Source organism: Micropterus salmoides, unplaced genomic scaffold (genome assembly GCF_014851395.1).
Source record: "Micropterus salmoides isolate LMB-PRFRI ecotype aquatic unplaced genomic scaffold, ASM1485139v1 Ms_hic_scaffold_209, whole genome shotgun sequence".
Taxonomy (NCBI): domain Eukaryota; kingdom Metazoa; phylum Chordata; class Actinopteri; order Centrarchiformes; family Centrarchidae; genus Micropterus; species Micropterus salmoides.
In genome coordinates this window covers 154-21,105 of record NW_024041251.1, presented here as the reverse complement: position 1 = coordinate 21,105, position 20,952 = coordinate 154, and the positions used below count along the sequence as shown (strand labels likewise).

At 41.9% G+C, this 20,952-nt stretch overlaps 1 protein-coding gene across 1 annotated transcript; it reads right to left on the bottom strand.

Moving 5' to 3' along the window:
* Positions 1-300: 300 nt before the first annotated feature.
* LOC119915364 (protein O-mannosyl-transferase TMTC1-like) lies at positions 301-19,681 on the bottom strand (the record flags this gene model as incomplete). Its single annotated transcript, XM_038734886.1, has 8 exons — positions 19,629-19,681; positions 13,789-13,932; positions 7,096-7,204; positions 6,782-6,884; positions 4,008-4,143; positions 3,273-3,417; positions 2,952-3,089; positions 301-423 (listed from the first exon to the last, which is right to left on the bottom strand). Coding segments are annotated over exons 1-8 (951 nt in total), but the record flags the coding sequence as incomplete, so codon positions are not given.
* Between the last annotated feature and the right edge of the window lie 1,271 nt (positions 19,682-20,952).

Genomic DNA, 20,952 nt, shown 5'->3' with positions numbered 1-20,952 from the left:
TGGGTTGAGCTGGACCCATACTCCATGCCTCAGAGACAGGAACGGCATCTCAGAGGACACCATCTGCGCCATGAAACACGGTCTGCCGCCCACCAAACACAAAGCAAACACACACCAAGCTACACTAACACTAAGAACAACAGCTACAAAACACTCATACAGTGAATACAGGACGAGAAAAATACAAAAGTTTGAAATCACGCAACTCTCAGCCACACTCACCCGCTCTCCACCACCAAACCGCCAGCATGCAGAGAGAGAGAGGGAGGGGGGAGAAGGAGGAGAAGAAGAGAGAAGTACCTCAAAGGCTCGGTCCAGCTGGTTCATCTCTCTGAGCTGGTTTCCTTTGGAGAAATACAGCTCTGCTCTCACTGTTAGATCACTGGGGTTCTGCTGCAGTGCCCTGTCCAGAGCATCCAGAGCCTGGCACAGACACACACACTAAGTACAGGCTAACACACAGAAATTAGTATACACAGAAAAAGAAACTTGCTGTTTGAGTGTACTTCCTGGCATGACGGGTTAAGATTCACTGCTGGTTTAGACCAGACATCACTAAAAGCCCCCTTCACTATCTGCTACACAAACCATGAAGACGTCTGAAGGAGAGAGGGATGGAGGAAGGAGAAAAAGCAGATGATATGATAAGTCTAAACTGAATTAAAGAAGAGCTAGCCAGACAGACAGAGTACGGAGATGAAGAGCACGATAATGTATTCCTGTCTCTCTGTGCTGAGTAAAGGTGTGTTCACACTGAAAGTGAATCCAGCGTTTTGGGCGGCTTGATTACATACAAAGTCAATGCAAAGACGCAAATTCCTGCGAATTCGCTCTGAGAGGCATGAAAGAGGTGTTCACTGGTTCGCGCAAGTTAAAATTTTTCAACATGGGCGAGAAATTTGCTTGGTGCGATTTTGCGAAAGATTGTCCAAAAGTCACCGGTGGCTTCGGAGCGTTGTTTGGAGAGGACCTGGCGAGCGGTGTAATGACAATCCGCTGGCCAACGGAGAGCTGCTAAAGAACGGGATAGTGTACGGGGAGCAGTGCTGCAGTTTTTGAAGAAATAAACACCCGTAGTCGGTCTGGATTCTGCTCTGACAACTACGCCGTTTACCCGCGGGAGGAGCTCAGAGTTAACTGCTTTTAAATTAGCTTTTTACTTTAGTTTTTGGGATTACAACTTGATTTATCTTCACACGCACTTCTCCGCAGCTAGCTTCCGTGAACATCCGGTTCCACTGTTGTTGTTAGCGTCAGATGGCACCAGAGTTCTGCTGGACTGCTACTTCATATTTATATAAACTGGACAAAGCTGGACATTACTTGGAGAAAAGAAAGCAAGTGTAGTGGCGACAACAGCGAGGAAGTTGGAACTACCTGGTGAGTTCAGAAAATGTGTGTCTGTCACTTTATTCCAGCTATCGTTGTACTTGTTGTTGTACAAACATTTTAAAAGTTGTTGTCCTGCTGTCTTGCTGACAGACCTGAGAAAGCATGAATTGATATGTCTTACAAATCGGAATCATATTGTAGCAACAGTTTGATCCGTTTATTGTAAATCACAGCAAAAGTTTACTTTGGGTTCATATAGCTGTATTCGCAAGTTGTGTTTATTTACTTCGCGTTGTGTGTGAACACCCAAAATGTCCAGTTGTTCAAACTCGCGCGAGTAAAGCGAGGCGAATATTAACTTCGCTTTCAGTGTGAACACACCTTAAGAGCAGTCTCAGCCAGGGCTGGCAATTAACACCCACCAAGCACCAAATGCGGGTAGATTTTCCGTTTGGCGGCTAAATGTTGGAAGACTACTCGCCACATTGGCAGGTAAACGTATTCCGTACGATATTGCTATGTTTTTTGTTGTGTGTCGCACTGAAATTGGTTCTCACTGTAACCAGGGATCTAAAATCGTGTAACACACGGATTAGGGGCGTTCATTGGTTGCTGCTATGTTCATTTCAGGTTTCTTGTGTTCGATTGGCGTAGATTTGTAGGGGGGTGGGAGTTTGGGGGATTGGAGTTGGGAGCCGTCAAGTCGTGCTTGGACTACCCAGAGTGTTTTTAGCATTTAGCTAGCTAGCTACCACCGTAATGTGCATACCTGTCGACCATCCCGTTTCCCCCGGGCCTTTGTATGTGTGCCTCCCACTCACCTTCATGACTCAGTCACTGCCAAAGTCAATGCCCTCAAGTATAATTTCAAAGCCCTTGTACCTTACTTGAGTATTTCAGTTTTATGCTGCTTCATTAAACCCTTATGGGTGTGTAATGTGCTCACACTTACAGACAGGTGGCTATGCGTAGCATCAGATTTTCAACATATGTCACATATTGTACATACACGTACACTTAGGCAAGTCCAATCACACTGACACAGCTCAAACACAAGAAAATATATTCTTACATTATTTTAGTAACAAATGGTCCAGTCCGGATTGATTTTGGTTATAATGTGAAGTAGTTTTCATTGGTCTTGTTGTTATTTCTTGGACTACACTTATATACTGTGTAAATTCTGGTCAGTTGTACGCACAGTAGCTCCTCCATTTCTGCTATGAAAGCATTACTGGGCAATAGTGACAATAATGTTCACCAATACTACACTGGATTTTAGAATGCGTGCTGGCATTTTATCGTACTGACTTGTGAACACTCTTGACTCAGTCTTATTCACATATTTACTGTGAAAATGGGTCGCAGGGAAAGTGAAAGACAGACAAGCACAAGTGCTGATGCTGGTGATAGAACAGAGTGGGAGGATGAGTGGCAGCTGCTTGCCAGCAAATGGCTGCTGGTCTGATGTATAGCAGAGGTGATCAGTTTCCACAGTAACTGTTGGAGGGGAAAACATCTCCTGCTGAGAGTTGATCATTCCTGACTGCAACAGACACCAAGGCGATTAGACGCACGCACACACACACACATTTACTGTCACACACACACACACACACCTCTGTGTAGTTGCCACGCTTGCTGTAGATTGCGGACAGGAGGCGGTAACATTCGATACAGCTGCCTTCTCTGGATATGATGTCAAGGGTCATCTTCTCAGCCTCTTTGGGACGACCTGCCATGGCTAAAACCTGAGCCTGGGACAGATATACAGTGTGTGTGGAACAAGAGAAACAGGTTTTTCAGGATTTGGCAAAATGTGTGTGGCCAGACAGATGTTGTTTTGGTGACTGTCCAGGATGTGGCAGCAAACACACACCCAGATGTCCTGGCATTCCATCATTCAATGAGTGTGTGTGTGTGTGTGTGTGTCTATTCACCAGAGCCAACCAGATGTCGGTACTGTCTGGCTGCAGGGAAGTTGCCTCTCTGTACACCTGCAGGGCCTCCTCGTAGCGTCCTGTGTTGTAGTACAGAGCTCCAAGTGGAGTCAAAATGTCCACCTTCCTCGTCACCTGCAGCGCCCTGTAGGCAAAGGTCAAAGGTCACAAGATGCCTGGCTCACAACAGAACAGAACAGAAGTACAGAACACAGATTGAGAAAGACTTATGCGGTGTCCAAAAAATTCTCCTTCTTTACTATTTAGTGCACTACATTTACCCTTCGCCATTTAATTTCAGGAACAAAATATAGTGCCCATGGCATGTACACGTCTTTCTGCTAATAATCCCACAACATGTTGTTGGGTGACTCAATTCATATTATATAATTATATCATAATTATCCAAAATCCTACCGAGTATATGTTTTGTAGTGAGTAGTGAATGAGTAAATTTTACATACAGAACTAGTCTATTTGTGTCTCTGTCTCAAAATTAATCAATAGATAATTAATTGATGCTAAGATAAAAAATAAAGCGGGGTTCGAAAGTACAACACATTAACAACTCTGTAAATTTCCCGACTCCAACATTTTAGGAAATAAACATCTTTGCTTTCTTGCCAGGAGTTAGATGAGAAGGTCAATCTTCTGGGCTTATAAATATTTTTGCTCCAGGTCACCCTGAGTAGAAACCTGACTTAAGCTGCTGCTAAAATAGGATCCTTTCTTCACCTCTTGTACCAAGACTCGGCTTCTTTGTTCTCATTGGAGGATCGGAGCAGGCGGCCCAGGTTCACCATGGCAACGTAGTGTGCTGGTTTGAGTCTAACAGCTTGCTGGTAGTGAGCAGCTGCCAGCTCACCTTCTCCTTGAGGAGAGAAGAGAGCAAAGACAAAGAGGAAGGAAAAGAAGCGGGTGGACAGAGAAAAGGCATCAAGGAATGGGACAAGAGTGGTAGAGAAATCAGGAAAAAGATAAGAAACATGTACAGCAGGGAAAGAAAGATGATAGAGATAGGTATAGAAAAAAACAAAGGTGAGGTAGTGAGGCAGGAGGCAGATGGAAGGAATGGTGGAAGACCATCTATTAAATGTATGTGACCAGAATTTCCAAATTGAATACCATCTACTGCTCATTTATTATGGAAGCTTTTATTATAATATAAGACTATTATTTGAAACCCACAAATTTCAAATTCAAAGTACATTAATCTAAAGTCAGAGTAAAACTAAAAGTGACCCTAAGTAGCCTCTACGGGTTCTATATTTATGGCGGCACAATGACCAGCAGAAGCAGTGCTCTGACAGTTTGGTTCTTTCCTGTGGTTAAATTGGCATAACTATAAAAATAACATTTCATGTGGTTAAAGCAGGAATGTCAGTAAATCAAGCTGCATTTATCTATAAATGAATAAATGGTTGTCCATAGCTGATTTACAGCCTACTGTATGCAAAGTTTCTCCTTCAGTTCATTAAGTCTCTGCTGCCTCTGATTTGAGAAGTGCTGCATCAGAGTGCAGTGTCATCACATACAGCCATCTACTGTATTTACCGTCATTAAATAACATACAATTCCACACACGTCAGACATGTATAACTTGATATTCTGGTTGTTTATAAGGACATGTTGGATAACTGTTGCACTAGTTGTTACTGAGCAATTAAAATATGGCCCTATTAGTCTAAACAGGTCAGTTTCCATGACTGAGGAACGACCAAAGCAAACTGAGCAACTTGTCATAATAAACATATTTGCTAGGACCAACAGCACTGATATATCACAGTTCACCTGACACTCAAATGCCTCTTTCTAACCCTAACAGAGAGCTGACCTGGAACACAGACACCACCTGCATCCTGTCTAATCTACAAGGAGATGAGACATGTGACTTCCTCCATAAAAGCTCCTGTTGCCTACATGTACACTAAATAATCCAGTTAGTCTCTTCTGACTGAAGTATACTTGGGAGCACAGGCTGTTGCTTGGTGGTGTGTTAGGTAGCTTTGTCTTTGGAAGATTTAGAGTCTGTGGACACAAAGCATTATAATCACATGCTATCTTGCTGGAAAGTAAAACTGGATATTGTGATAAAAAACAGCAACAGACTTTTCAACAAGCATGTCCACTCTGTGGCCACTTTATTAGGAACACCCATACCTAATGCAATTCAATTTCAATTCTGCCATAAACTCTACTTTACAGGGTTTATAAGGTTTACTTTTTGCTGACATTGTAGAACATGTGTGTTATGATATGTTTATTATTAAGGTCATAGTTAAAGATAATGTTGCACTACATCATATTTAGAGGTTTTTCTAATTTCTTTGTACAGTAAAAACCATCACCAACTATGACCTCTATGCTAAAATATTTAATATTTAATAAAACACCTTGTGATGTAAATTCTAATTACCCTCAATTTAACTTTAATTAAACAACCAACACAGTTTGATTTTGCATTTAGGTTTATTATCATTTTTTGACATGCATCATTTCTAGAAGGAGGGCACTTGTTATGTCATCTTTAAGCTGCATTGAAATAATTTTCTTTCTTTTGAGGTGCTGGTCCCCTCAATGTAAAAGACTCACTGATACAATGGGTCTGTACTGAATTGGTGAATGGGTGAATGTGTCATGTCACATTCACCTGTTCACACACATTGACAAACTCATGGCAGAGGTGCAGACTGCGCATCAGAAAGGAACTAATCATTGGAATACTTTGGGGTTCAGCACCTTGCTCAAAAACACCTCGACATGCAGACTGTGGTAGCTGGGGATTGAACTACCAAGCTTCTGATTAGTGGGCGACCTGACCCTGCCCCAGCACGGGGATTTTGGGGAGAGAGCCTTTTGTTTGTAAATTGTCTATGTAGTGAGTATTTGTAGTTAAGAGAGTGATTGTGTTTTGTTCACCTCTTGTGTATGCTAAATAGTTTGACCTGCCATTATATATCTTCCCCTCCTGTCATTAGTTATGTCAGTTTTGTCTTTGTTGAGGTCAGAAGTCAGAACTGAATTGGATGAACTGACCTCAACAAAACAATGTATTTTCAGTTCAGTTCTGTTTTGTTGACCTCTTTTAGGAATTTTTTGATAATCTAATTTTGGCAAAACATCGTGCAGACTAATTGTTGGCTCTGACAGATTAGATCTCTGCAGCCAGTTTTAGTTCTCTGGTAACAAGTTGATTTGTATAATGTAATATCCTGAACTGAACTGAAGTTCACTGAAATCAGTGGCTCCCTGAAAGGTAGAACATTTTAAAAACATCAGCAATGCTTAACAAAATATGCACTTTACTATTAATGGGCCAAATCAGCAGTTAAGATTAAATTAGGATTAAAAAACAGCACAGTCCTTTAAAAAAACTATGAGGTATGTAGGAAGTGGTTGAATATTACTGTAAACCTGTGTATATCTATGCATTATAAGGCTATGGTGTTAAAGGGAGCCTGAGTTTACCCACCAGCCCTGGGGCCAGAGAGCTGCTTGGTTCAACTCACCCGTATCCACCAGAAACACTCCGTAGTTATTATGCAGGTCAGAGCTGTCTGGACAGTTCTCTATTCCTTTCAGATACACTTCATTGGCTTCAGCAAAGCGTTTCTGTGGGAGAATAAAGATAGAATGAATACAAGACACGAACTAGACCATGGTTACAGGAAGCTGTAGTTTGTGCAACTGCCAAACAGATTAGCCAGCTACATATTAAGTTAATTTAATTCAGGAGTTATGAAGTAGTGATAAGTTACAACCCGCCTTCAGGCACATAAGTCAAATGTGCTACTAATTTATATGTATGAATGCGTTGTTTCACCTGCTCAGCATAGAGTGATGCCAGACTAGAATAAGCATCAGCGAAATGTGGACCATAACGTATGGAGTCCTTCAGCAAAGTCTCAGCCTCTTTCTCCTTCCCCTGGGACCTGGAACACAGCATCATCATCATCCTGATCATCATCAACAGCCCTGTCATCATATGTTCATCATCATCATCGTTTCCATCAACAATATCATTAGCCATTAGACAACTCCCTACCCATCCGTGTGTATACATGGCAAGCTTGAGGCGGAGACCAGCAGTAAAGACCACCCAGGGTACAGAACAGAGCAGGCATTAATAAATTGCATTACATTTACTCATTTGGCAGAGGATTTTATCCAAAGCGACTTACATTTGAGGAACAACTTACAACCATCAACAGAGCATCAATACAGCACGAGATCTACAACTGACAACACATACTAGTAAGCAATAAACACTAGTAAGCGCTAATAGCACATACATTACGGCATCAATGGGAGAGTTAACAAAAAAGTGCAATCGATATAAGAGAATTAGAAGGGGATAGAAAAAGAAGAGCACAGGAAGTCCATGTTAGAGGTTAAGGGTTAGAGGTGTATAAGAGAAAGTGTTCTCGGAAGAGATGAGTTTTGAAGAGCTTCTTGAAGTTAGAGAGACACCTCTGCTCTGATGGCATGTGGTAGCTCGTTCCACCAGATTGCTTTGTATGAAGGGTGAATTTGATTCAGGAGGCCATGGGTAGCCAGTGGAGGTCACACAGTAATGGAGTGACATGAGTCCTTTTGGGCTGATCAAAAACCAGACGTGCTGCTGCGTTCTGAATCATTTGTAGGGGTTTCACCGCACAAGCTGGAAGACCCACTAGGACGGAATTGTAATAGTCGAGGTGAGAGATAACCGTGGCCTGTATCAGAAGCTGGGTGACATACTGAGTACACTGTAAAAAAAAATTGTAATTTTACAGTTTTATTGCTTTTTATTTTACAGATTTTTTCCTGTATTTTTGAACTACATGAAAATATCAAAAAATTGCAAAACAAAAAAAATAACATGAAAAACCTGTAGCTGTGAATAACAATAACATTCATGTTATTTTAAAGAAAATATTAAATCATTTTTTTTGATGTAAAAAAACTGTTCCAATACATTCAGGATTGTATTTTCACAAATATTATTTGTCTTATTTAAGACACTGTTAAATTTAAGTTTAATACTGTAAAAACATTTCTTAAACTTGGTACAATTAGTAACAGTTAACCGTAACAAAAACATGTGTTCTGTAATTTGACATAGATTTGCTTGTTAATTGATACATATCTCCTATAATTATGGGTATTTGGAATATGGAATTTGGAAATAAAAACATTGAATAAATGTTATTTTAATAAGTCTATAATGTCTACAAGCATTTGATAACTGAAAACAGCCACAATCCATCGGAAGATCCACAGGGGTCGGTACCTTGACGGACCAGACCCGGGTGGCAGAGGCTGGCTCTGGGGACGTGGAACGTCACCTCTCTGTGGGGGAAGGAGCCGGAACTTGTGCGGGAGATGGAGCACTACCGATTAGATCTGGTGGGGCTGACCTCCACGCACAGTCTTGGTTCTGGAACTGTACTCCTTCATAGGGGATGGACACTATTCTTCTCTGGAGTTGCTCAAGGTGTGAGGCGCCAGGCAGGTGTGGGGATACTCACAAGTCCCAGCTGAGCGCCGCTACGTTGGAGTTTACTCCGGTGAACTAGAGGGTTGCCTCCCTACGCCTTCGGGTAGTGGGGGGGAAAACTCTGACTGTTGTTTGTGCATATGCACCAAACAGCAGTGTAGAGTATTTGGCCTTCTTGGATGGAAATCTCCTGAATGGAGTTCTGTATGGGGCTCCAGTAGGGGACTCCACAGTTCTGCTGGGAGACTTCAATGCGCATGTGGGTAATGATGGAGATACCTGGAAAGGCGTGATTGGGAGGAACGGCCCCCCTGATCTGAACCTGAGTGGGTGTTTGTGCCTCTGCTGTGGCAGATGCAAAGCAGCGGGTGTGGGAGAAGTTCGGAGAAGACATGGAGAAGGACTTTCAGTCGGCACCAAAGTGTTTCTGGAGAACTGTCCGCCATCTCAGGAGGGGGAAGCGGGGAACCGTCCAAGCTGTGTACAGTAAGGATGGGACCCTGTTGACCTCAACTGGGGAGGTAATTGGGCGGTGGAAGGAACACTTTGAGGAACTCCTAAATCCGACTGACGACAAGTTTCTGACATCCCAGGTGTTAAATCATCTTACAAGACTTTCATTTGTTTTAAATATTTCATCACTTTTTAGAATCAGAATCTAAATCTGCAACATCTATAGAAATTAATATTCATTTATTCTATAAAAAAAATAGCATTATCTGTTGTGTCTTGTCTTAGTGAAGTTATTTTGTTTTACCTGTGTTTTATTTAGTTATATATTATTTATGCAAATCTTTCCTCTTGTAAAACCTGCATTTACTCTAGTAGAGGCAGAGCTGGAGGCTGATGGGGGTTTCTCGTCAATTTCCCTGGTGGAAGTCACTGAGGTAGTCAAACAACTCCACAGTGGCAAAGCCCCAGGGATTGATGAGATCTGCCCAGAAATGCTAAAAGCTTTGGGTGTGGAGGGGCTGTCTTGGATGACACGTCTCTTTAACATTGCGTGGAAGTCGGGTACAGTGCCCAAGGAGTGGCAGACTGGGGTGGTGGTTCCCCTGTTCAAAGACAAAGGAAGTCTCTGTGCAGGAGTCCAGAAGTTACATCCCCTTCCACCCATTGTAGCAGTGTGCCTTACTTCCATCACTGTCAGGACATCTGATTGGATAAGGCAGGGTACATGTGCATATGTGCATATCAAGATGCTGATCAGACAGCATGGGTATTGCACAGGTGTGCCTTAAGTGTGAAGTTTCACTGTATTGATTGTGAACTGTGGGTGCCAATTACAGAGGTATCACACTTCTCAGCCTCCCCGGTAAAGTCTACTCTAAGGTGCTGGAATGGAACTCTCACAAGGATCCTGGAGTGGGCCCATCCAGTCTACATGTGCTTTGTAGATCTGGAGAAGGCGTATGATTGGGTCCCCCAGGAGATACTGTGGGAGGTGCTGTGGGAGTATGGGGTGAGGGGGGCCCTTCTCAGGGCTATCCAATCCCTGTACATCCAAAGTGAGAGCTGTGTCCGAGTACTCGGCAGTAAGTCAGACTCTTTCCAGGTGAGGGTTAGCCTTCACCAGGGCTGCGCTTTGTCACCAATCCTGTTTGTGATATTCATGGACAGGATATCGAGACGTAGTCGTGGCGAGGAGGGGCTGCGGTTCGGTGGACTTGGGATCTCGCCACTGCTTTTTGCGGATGATGTGGTCCTGATGGCATCATTGGTCCGTGACCTTCAGCTCTGGATTGGTTCGCAGCCGCGAAGTGGTTGAGATGAGGATTAGCACCTTTAACTCTGTGGCCATGGTTCTCAGCAGGAAACCGGTGGAGTGCCAACTCCAGGTAGGGAATGAGTCCTTACCCCAAGTGAAGGAGTTCAAGTACCTCGGGGTCTTGATCACGAGTGAGGGGAGACTGGAGCAGGAGATTGGCCGGAGAATCAGAGCACTCGCTTTACCGCACCGTTGTGACGAAAAGAGAGCTGAGCTGTAAGGCAAAGACAGGCATTCTGTGCCTGACCTCACAGATGCGCTTCTACAAGAATGGTCAAAAATTCCAATGGACACAATCCTAAAAGCTGATTACCAGTTTAAGAACAGTATTTTGACCTTTTTTAAATGGAAAATCTATTGTTTGCGAGTCATCATTTTTTTAGATTAAACATTGATTACATTTACAAGATTTTTATGTAAAATTATATAATAAAACTTCCACAAATGATTTGTATTATAGCGGTGTTCAACTGTATTTATTGGTAATTTAATTGTTTTTACAGGTGTATATGTTCTTCAATAAACATTAAAAGCCCCAAAATATTTTTTGTAAAAAGAAAGTTACAACTGTACTGTATTGTCATCATGGAATATTACCGTACTTTTACGAGTTAGTTATTTACTGTTATTTAACGGTATTTTTCTGGCGCCCCAGCTGCCGGAATATTTCCTATTTTTCACCTTTTTTTTTAACAGTGTAAGATGGGACCGGATTTTTCTTATGTTGTATAGAGCAAAGCGGCACAACCAAGAGACAGCAGCAACATGGTCTGAAAAGGACAGCTGGTCATCAATCATGACACCCTAGTTTCTTACCACCTTGGTTGGAGTGATGGTTGGGGAGCAAATTTGTAGTTTGTTGTTGTGGTGGATAGATTGCTTGGCTGGAATGACCAAGAGTTCAGTCTTAGAGAGGTTTAGTTGAAGATGGCGAGACTTCATCCATGCAGATATGTCCGAGAGACGCGCTGAGATGGTGGGATCGTCGGCAGGAAGGATAGGTAGAGTTGCGTAATCATCTGTGTAGCAGTGGTAAGAGAAGCCGTGCGTACTGGGGTGAGGTGGTGTAAATTGAGAAGGGGACCTAGCACCGAGAGTTGGGGAACCCCTGTGGAGATTGAGTGGGAAGAAGATAATTATCCTTGCCCCAAAACATTGTAGGAACTCCGAGAGCCAGGATTCAAACCACAGGAGTGCTTTACTCGAGATGCCTGTTGCTGAGAGTGCGGGTAACAGGATCCTGTGATTGACTGTGTTAAAGGCAGCTGATAGGTTGGCAGGATAAGAACCGAGGACTGGGCTGCAGCTTTAGCTTCTGTGACAGACAAAAGTGCCGTTTCGGTAGAGTGGCCACTCAGCCAGACTGTAAGTACAGAAAGACATGACTAATCAGATACGGCCTGCAATGGAGTGGTGGATGGTGGCGGCAGATTACAAGCTGCTTGCAGAGGAAGCAGCAAGGGCAGGCAGGCTATAGCAGCTTAAATAAGGCGCCTTGTATGGAATTTGCCAATGAATGCTAACAGAGTTATCAGCTGTGAGCTGAGCTGGACTTTGTTGCCTCCCTGAACTAACGCTATGCTTCATTTATTATCATCATTAGCAGAAATTCGATCGTGGTCTCAGGTTGTCCTAAAACAAATCATTGTCAGTACTAGCTTTCCCCTGACTATAGCAGCAATATTTCTTACAATCATCCTGATTAGTAGAAGCTATAATAGCATACTCTCATCACCATTATCATCATAATCATCAGTAGGAGTTATATTATTATAGTCATCATTATCATCATCTTCACCGCTGTCATAATCAACATCATCATCAACAGAAGCAAAATTAGCAATTGTACACAAATCAACACATGGACAAACAAACACACAGTGCTGTTGTGGGCTTGCAGCAGTGGATCGATGGTGTGTTTGTTCTCACAGCTCCACTGATAACACAGAGGTGGTCTGAGCCATAATAATGGACTTCGTTTCAACTGCAAATATTGATGTAATTTTCTATTAGTGCCAGCAGAGCTCAGGTCAGTCTATGCTGTTTGACCGACCAAACAAAAGACTCCCCAGCTGTATAAACAGCTGGTCTGATTACAGTGGCGGTGTCATCACAAGTGTTGCATTATTTTTTAGGCCCGACAGCCTCTGACCATTTATTTCCAGCTATGTTTTATGTTTTAACATTTCTCTTAATTCTGTTTGTGTCCACATTGACAGACCATGACTCCAATGTAAATGCTCTGTACTTGTATAGCGCCTTTCTTTTTGACCACTCAAAGCGCTTTTACACTACATCTGCATTCACCAGTCACACACATTCATACACTGAGCCTAAGTGCTCAAACGGAAACTAACATTCACACTCATACACTGGCGGAACAGCTGCCAGGGGCAATTTGGGGTTCAGTATCTTGCCCAAGGACACTTCGACATGCAACCAGGGGGAGCCAGGGATTGAACCTTCCGATTAACGGCCAACCCGCTCTACCTCCTGAGCCACAGCCGCCCCGGTTCAGTAGTGCAATGAATCATGGTCAATGAGTTTAACAATGGTTTGTTGATTGAAAACTATGTGGGTGACCTGAAAGCAATCCACAACAAAAATGTACTAGGCAGAGAGTTGACTTTCCAACCCAGGTCTGATATTTCTAGGGAGACACTGACATATACAGGTTTTTTCCTACGTTCCATCCTCCTCCTCATCATCATCATCATCACCACAGGCTGCAACAGTCGCATTTTGTAACCATCTTTGGACACAGTGCTACTAAATGTTATACCTAGGAGCAGCACCAGTAGCTAACGCTAGGCTCTTGTCATCATGACAATTCAGGATGGGCAATTCTACGAAGGATGTCCTCTATATCTGGTCCATAAGTGCTCTTGTTTTTTTCCATAATAACAGTATGGGGACAGATGCACTGATACAATTGAACAGCTTAACAATTAAAGATGTTTTTTCTGTTGTTGTGATCATTCTTGGGAGCTGAGGGGGAGAAAATATACTTAAGAAGTTGTTGTAAGAACATTAAGAATGTCACCAGCTGTTAGGGCCACTTTTGGGAGCTCTTTGGAGAGCTGAAAAAATACTTTCTTTCCACTAGAAAGATGTTAACATGATTTCTGCAAAGTCTCCAGATGTGGATAGTGTCTTTCGTTTCTGTCACATTTCACAAAGTGACGGTAAAGCAGTATCGTGTGATCAAAAGTGGGTGCTATCACCGTACAGCTGTTCTCCAATAGCTTTTAAATGTGAGTGTGTCTTACTTGAGGAGGTTTCCAAGGTTAAACAGAGCTCGGTTATGCTGAGGGTTTGTGTCCAGTGCTCTCCTGTAGTAGCGCTCAGCCTCCTCTGGGTTGCGAGTTAGAGTGCCGAGGTTGTTCATGGCGCTGGCATGGCGGGGGTATAACCTGAGAGGGAAGAAATGGACACAAAAAAACAGGAGAGGGGAGGTTGGAAAGAGGAGGAGAGAAAATAAGGAGACAGAACAAGAGTCCAATTCAATTGATAGTATACAGTCTGCAGAATAACTGCAAATGTTTGACTTAAGTAAACCTGTAATAACTGACTTTTTTCCCAAGTAGTGAACACAACATTGAAATATACATACATACACACACTTTTTAAGTTGATATGGTGAACAAACAATAGCTTATTTACACATGCAACATTCGCTTGGAGTGGTGTTGAAAGTCGTCTGTAACAAGCATTACAGTCAAACTATGTTCATATTAGGAACCACTAATGGCTGCACACTTCCAGAGGGAAGCATAGCATAACATGATCTTGTTTGGACAAAGTGCCTTGTGACAGTGATAAGGATTGTCTTAAGAGCAATTGGTGATGATAACTCAGCAGCAAGTGTGGGGAATCTGCGTCCAACAGGCTCTCTGCTGACATTTACTGCTGCTCTCCATCACTGCAAGACCTCTGTGTGATTAAAATACACTTTTATAGTTAGTGCCCATTATGGTGACTCAAGCCTCAAGACACAGTGGGCAATGCTCTTCCCTGTTCCTATGGTAACTTTGTTACCCCTTTTTAATGGGTTGGCATTGCCTTGTGCAGAAAAAGATGCAGTCGTGGAAAAACCTGAGAGAAGCCAGCACTGATCAACAGAGGGAGAGCCGTCACATAACACCAGTGGCAGCCTTAAGCATCTGGAATGATGAATGACCTGTGGAATGATGGACCATCATTCCACAGTTCACAATCAATACAGTGAAACTTCACACTTAAGGCACACCTGTGCAATACCCATGCTGTCTGATCAGCATCTTGATATGCACATATGCATATGTACCCTGCCTTATCCAATCAGATGTCCTGACAGTGATGGAAGTAAGGCACACTGCTACAATGGGTGGAAGGGGATGTAGCTTCTGGACTCCTGCACAGAGACTTCCTTTGTCTTTGTTCGAATGGGGCCTGATGCTGTAGTGACAAGCTCTTAAGTGCAGAGACACAGCTCATGCAAGGTTAACGCCTCCCAACATTCAAGTCTATTGTCCACAGCTTTAATTAAATTCTAAGCTAGTTTCAACTAGCTGTACCAATTCAAATCAACACAAATGCTAAAAGTTCTAATTGAGTTTCTGTACTCACCAATGAGGTCAGTTACAGCTTCCTTCTCCTTAGAGCCTTGCTGCTAGCGTGGCTAAAAATCACCAAAATTAGGAAAACTAAGGAAACCTAACCTAACCTAAGGAAACAGATGTAACAGCATCTGCTTACATCCCTATGTCATATACACTTCTGGAGGAGACTTAAAGAATTAACTTATTGACTTCTTTCAAGTGCTCATTATGTGTCCTTGTCTCCTCGCTTCTCTATACAGCAGCCTATGACCTGGAAATCAGTCAAAGGATGCCATTAATAAATCAATACCTTTAGGATTTAGTCAGATTTCTCTACTTCTAGTTGATGGATTATGTCTGACTTTGGGAATCAAAATTGCCCTGTTAATTAAAGTAAGTTTGAGAGGTCGGGTGGGTTTGAGGTTAATTATGAGCTGGGATGTGGTTTGGCGCTGGATGAAAGCTATTGGGGCTCTCTGCTCAGGGTTGGTAGGCTGGATTAGCAGAGAGCCATTGTACCGTGAGTGCATCGCAGCACACAACTCTGCTGCTACAGGAAGATGCAGAGAATGAAAAGGAGAGGTGGAGAAGAAGAGAAAAAAGATCTACGTGACCACCTCAAGTCAATTTCAGACAGGTTGCAATCATGTAGCGTGATAGTTGTCAAGTTTAAATGACAGACAGTTGGTGGACAGAGTTCCATTAAACTTGTAAGCACATCATATTGTAATGAAGACTGATTACCATCACCTGTGTTAGGGGGTGGGCAGGATCATGCAGTGATAAAGGGAGTGTTTTGAACGGCCCAATTTGGCTGATAGAGAGACTAAACTACTTTAGTCTGTGGCTGTGGTGGGAGGGTGCTATTCGCTACTTTTAGTGTTCCTGGCAGTGAAGATAGCCGGCAGGGGTCTGTTCCTGTGTTAGGAGGGGAGGCACGCGCCTTTAGGTAGAGAGGGACCCGGATCTAGTAAGTGCCTGTGTCTGTGTTTGACTGTTTCTCAAGTCGACATGCCAATCCAAGTGATTTTCCGCAGCCAGGGTTTGAATCCAGCTTATGGTTTGGAGTGGTCTTATTGAATGTGTTGCATTTTTATATGGTGTCTCGGCAGTTTTTCAGGGTACAGGTTGCTGTGTGGTTGATACAGTATGCAGTGGTCCTCTCGGGTACAACCATCAACAAGAGAGGTATAAAATTCTACTCATTGTCACAGATAAATAGCTGCCAGATTACAGATGGACTAATCTGAAAAAAGGACAGAAGGATGGAGGCGTACACATGAGAGAGGAGAGGTTGAACCACATCTCTGTGGTTCCTCAGGAAGCCTCTGCAGTGACAGGAACAATTAATGGACACTCTCCTCATCAAGGCAGCCTGTGTGTATGATAGATGAATAGAGCACAAGCTTGCAGCTGAAACCAGGCCATAACGTGCATGAACTTGCTCCAATTAAAATGCATTATTCTGAAATAAATTAATTGCACTTTAATCAATTAAGAAACAATAGACAAATTAGGCAACAATATTGTTGTTTAAATGAAAAATTAACCCACATATTTGTTGCACATTGTGTTTTTGCACCAGGGAATGTTATGCACTTTCTTGTGTTGGGTGATGAGATAATAAAATTGAATGTGAAATAGACTTTTCACTTACAAACTCTTAATCTAAAAAAATTACTGCAATTTGGACCTTTGCAGTTGAATTTGAATTGTGCCCTGATTTCATGACAGGATTACACCAAGCTTCTTTTTGGAAATCTGGCAACAGTATAAAAATGGCCATGAAAAATTTTGTCATAAAAAATGTCATTTTACATTCAGTTTCATTATCATTACGACAGTGTTGTGTTTAGGAATACACTAAAATTGTCAGTGAAGTTTTCCTTACACCTTTTCATTGTGGCAGTAATTATGCATTTTCAAAAATGAAAAGACAACAAGAGCTCATGCAGATTTTAGTAACAAAAGTTTTGTGTGACAAATGTATTTGCATAAAATCCCTATAACAACCCTTGCATTTAGGTTCCAATGTCACAATACTGTATGACAATGTATTACAAAAAAGCCCTTATGCTATTTTAAACTTACATTGACTCTACCAAAGACTGTGTGCAAATTCCTGCATGGAAATTCTACGTCGCAACACATTTGCTTTAAATTGTCTGCTTAATCAAGAAATGTGTATAAAGCTATGTCACAATATATTTGATTTAAAGGGATAGTAAGTAGTTGTAATCAAATACACTTCATGTTAAATAATACATAATATATGGAGCAAAGGAAGGTTCTAGCAAATGTGTTTTGACATACTGTGATTTATGCAAATAAAAACCAATTAATGGTGACATAGGCACTTGTTATGCAAATGTGTGTGCATATTCTGGAGTCCAATGAGCTTAATAAAAGATAACATTTTGGTAAAGATTGAGTCGTGTTTTGAGACCTTGTGTAGTATGCAAAAGAAGGTCATCAAAACCTTCCAGGAATATGGAAACTTGAAACAGTGATTTATGACCATCATAACCAATCATTTCTGCAGTACTAAATTAAACTGATGGCTCATACAGCTCCACAGATATTGCACAGATTCATGTCGATACAATTCAGACAGAAGTTATGGAAAAACAAGCCACTTACTGCATTATTTTCTATACCTTCAGCACAATTCTTCGGGGCCTTGGTAGCTGTTTGACTGCTCACATTACATGCAATCATTTTTATTTTTAGCCAAACATTTTAGGGTTTTTGCTGGGCATTCAGCTGTAGCCTAGGGCTGGACGAAATGCCCAAAAATGTTATCACGATAAAAAGTGTCATATTTTTCAATATCGATAATTATCACGAGAAGTATCAAACCGTTATTTCTTTCTGATTTAAAGGCTGATTTTTGCTCCTGAGTTAAAGTTAAAGGAACCTGATGGTTAATTGTGGTTTAAACCAGGGGCATAGGAGCGACTTTGAACCTGGGGGGGATGCAGAAGGGCTGGGGGGGTTCGGGTGCATTCCCCCCCGATTTTTTTTTTCATTTCTAATGACTTTTGAAAACAGAATGTATTTATTAGTGTGGCTCAAAGAGGGTATTTGCAGTGACAGAAGATGGAGAATAGAATGGAGAGGGGAGATTATGAAAACTCTGGTGCAGTTTAATATAACTTGAACAAAACCGACTACATACCATAAAAACCATGGAACAGCTGCTAGTTAATGTAGCTAGCCACAGTACAAATGTATTTAGTTATCCTAATGTTAGACTTGTGAGCTGTCTGTGATATTTCCTGTATCTAACTTGGCCCTGACTCTCCCTGTAACAAATGTTTGTGAACACAGAACTGTCTTCAATGCAAACTCTGATGACATGCCAATGGCCTAACAAAATCTTTTACTATGTGAATATTAGAATATACAGTATGTCTAGTAGCTATCCATACAACTTACAAGCTCATCCTACTTTGTTTTTTCTACTCCTACTCCTGTGACCTCTGACCTCTTCCTCTTAAAATACTGCAGGATGCTCGTCTCTGTGTGACAATTTTGACTACTTTTAAATTGTTTATGGACACGTAGCAGAGACACATACACACCTCAGGACACAGGGTTTTAAGGTCAAGGACAGGCACAAACAAATGGCCCAGGAGTTTGTCCCTGGTCAGCCCACTCTCCAGACAAAGCATTTGCTGGGGCCTCTGGGTCTTCAGAGACCTTTATTCCTGCATTCTTGAGAATTTTATGCAATTACAGTACAACTAAATGAGCCTTTAAAATACATTTTCAAAACTAGAAACTCCTCTCTTACTCTCCTAAAGTTCTGCTATTGCCCTCATCTCTGCTGTCTGTTGCATGTTCACCATATCAGAGCTAGTAGTGGTGCCGCTGGCCAGTGTTGGGTAGCTACTCAAAATCTCTACTCAAGAAAAAGTACAATTAATCCCATAAAAATTCAATCTAAGTAAAAGAAAAAAATGACAAACCTACTCAAGTAAAAGTATAATATATTTAATAAAACATTTAATCTGCTGTTCATCAGGTTAGAAACAGCTGAGCAACAGGGTTATTTCTGGAAATGCAATTTGCTGTGCTTGTTGATTAATTTAGCTTTTATTGTGGCAGTAACATGCAGCAGCTCATTGTTGAAGCAGGTAAACCTACATACAGAGGAAGCTGCGCGTCATGCATAAAGCCCAACAGGACTGTTTTATCCACCATATTTTCTCTCTCTCTCTCTCTGCGTGAGTTAATAACAGCGGGAAGCTGCTGAGTGAAAGCCATGATTAGTTTCACCTGCAACATTCTGTTTACGGACTCACCGTCGGACAGCGCTAAAACAAATAGTAGCCTAACTTATGTGAAATAACAGGCTAATGTCTATCAAAAGAAAGCGATGCTCTTTTCAACAACAGGATACTGTTAATATATCAGAGTCAATCTGGTGATCATCTGGCTTAGATGTTACAGAGTGAAGTCTACGTTTGCTCTGCAAAGAATACGCTTTAAATGCGCCGTTAATGGAAAGTGAAAGTACTTTTTACCGGTTTGTTAAAGAGCGACGCATGAAGCTTTCCAACACGGCCAGCAGTGCCATGGTGTGCTCTCACTAGATTTCAGTCGTATTAGTAGAACAATAAAGCCTTAAAATGAAAAGACTTGCCTGATTTTCTAAATGTTTGCATCTGCCCAGCTCTGTGACTGTGACAAGCACCCGACATCAGCGCTCTTCTGCGTAACTGCACACAGCCTGGCTGACCGCTCATTTCGGTTAATGAGGCCGGATGCATATTACAGACTGGTTAAATTATGAAGGTATCAACGAAAATGTAGCGCAATTAAAAACTGATTACTGGCCTAAAGAAAATCCTAGAGTAAAGAGTAAAAGTTTTAAAAAAGGATCATGAAAATGTGCCAATGACTTTGTTTATTTTATTTATTCATTTTGCAAATTTGCGTTACTCTGCTGCATGCGTCCTCACTACTGTCTTCAGGCAAGTAACAGCAGCACAAAAGAAAAGTCTGTAATATCAACCCGCTGCACCAGCCTCGAGTGAACTCTTTTTTTCCTCCCTTGAGTTTTCAGCACCACTTTTGTGTGGTGTCGGACTTTTTCTAGAGGCCTAACGTTAGGCTACATGTTTTTTGTCCGCGTTTCAACTTTAATCATGCCTGATACAGAGTGTGATTGATTGACTAGTCACTCAAACCGCACCTGCTATGAGCCAACTCCGAAATCGCCTGAAAAAAGTGAAGGGGACAAAACATCGATTTTGAAATGTGGGGGGGGGGGCATGTCTTACACATCTTATTAAAAAATTAAGTCCTAATTCGTGTATAAAAAAGTGAATAAAATCAAACATTTATTGAATATTTATTGAACATTTATTATTGTTATTGAAAAAAAAAAATCGATAATTATTGATATTGTTTTATTGTCCAGCCCTACTGTAGCCTGACTAGGGTCTACTAGGGTGACTGTCCGAAGGAGGAATAGTCGTAAGCATTCAAAGTCCACGGGGCACCATCAACCTGTTCACATTTCTAACAGATTTTCCCCACTCAGCGACACACCCGCTGAGAAACCAACTCTGATCATTGGCAGCTCCATTTTGAGAAACGTGAATTTAGCGAAGCCAGCGGCCATAGTTAAGTGCATCCCTGGGGCCAGAGCGGGCGACATTGAGTCTTATTTGAAACTGCTGGCTAAGGATTGTGGTGTCCGAACGATAATGCTGCGATGATGTGTTGAGAAGAAATCCGCTTGACACTGTTCTTGATTATAAAAGTTTATTACATCAAAGAATTCAGCATCAATTACAAGCTCTGCAGCAGCTTGGAGAGTGACCCAGCCCGATGGCCACTCTG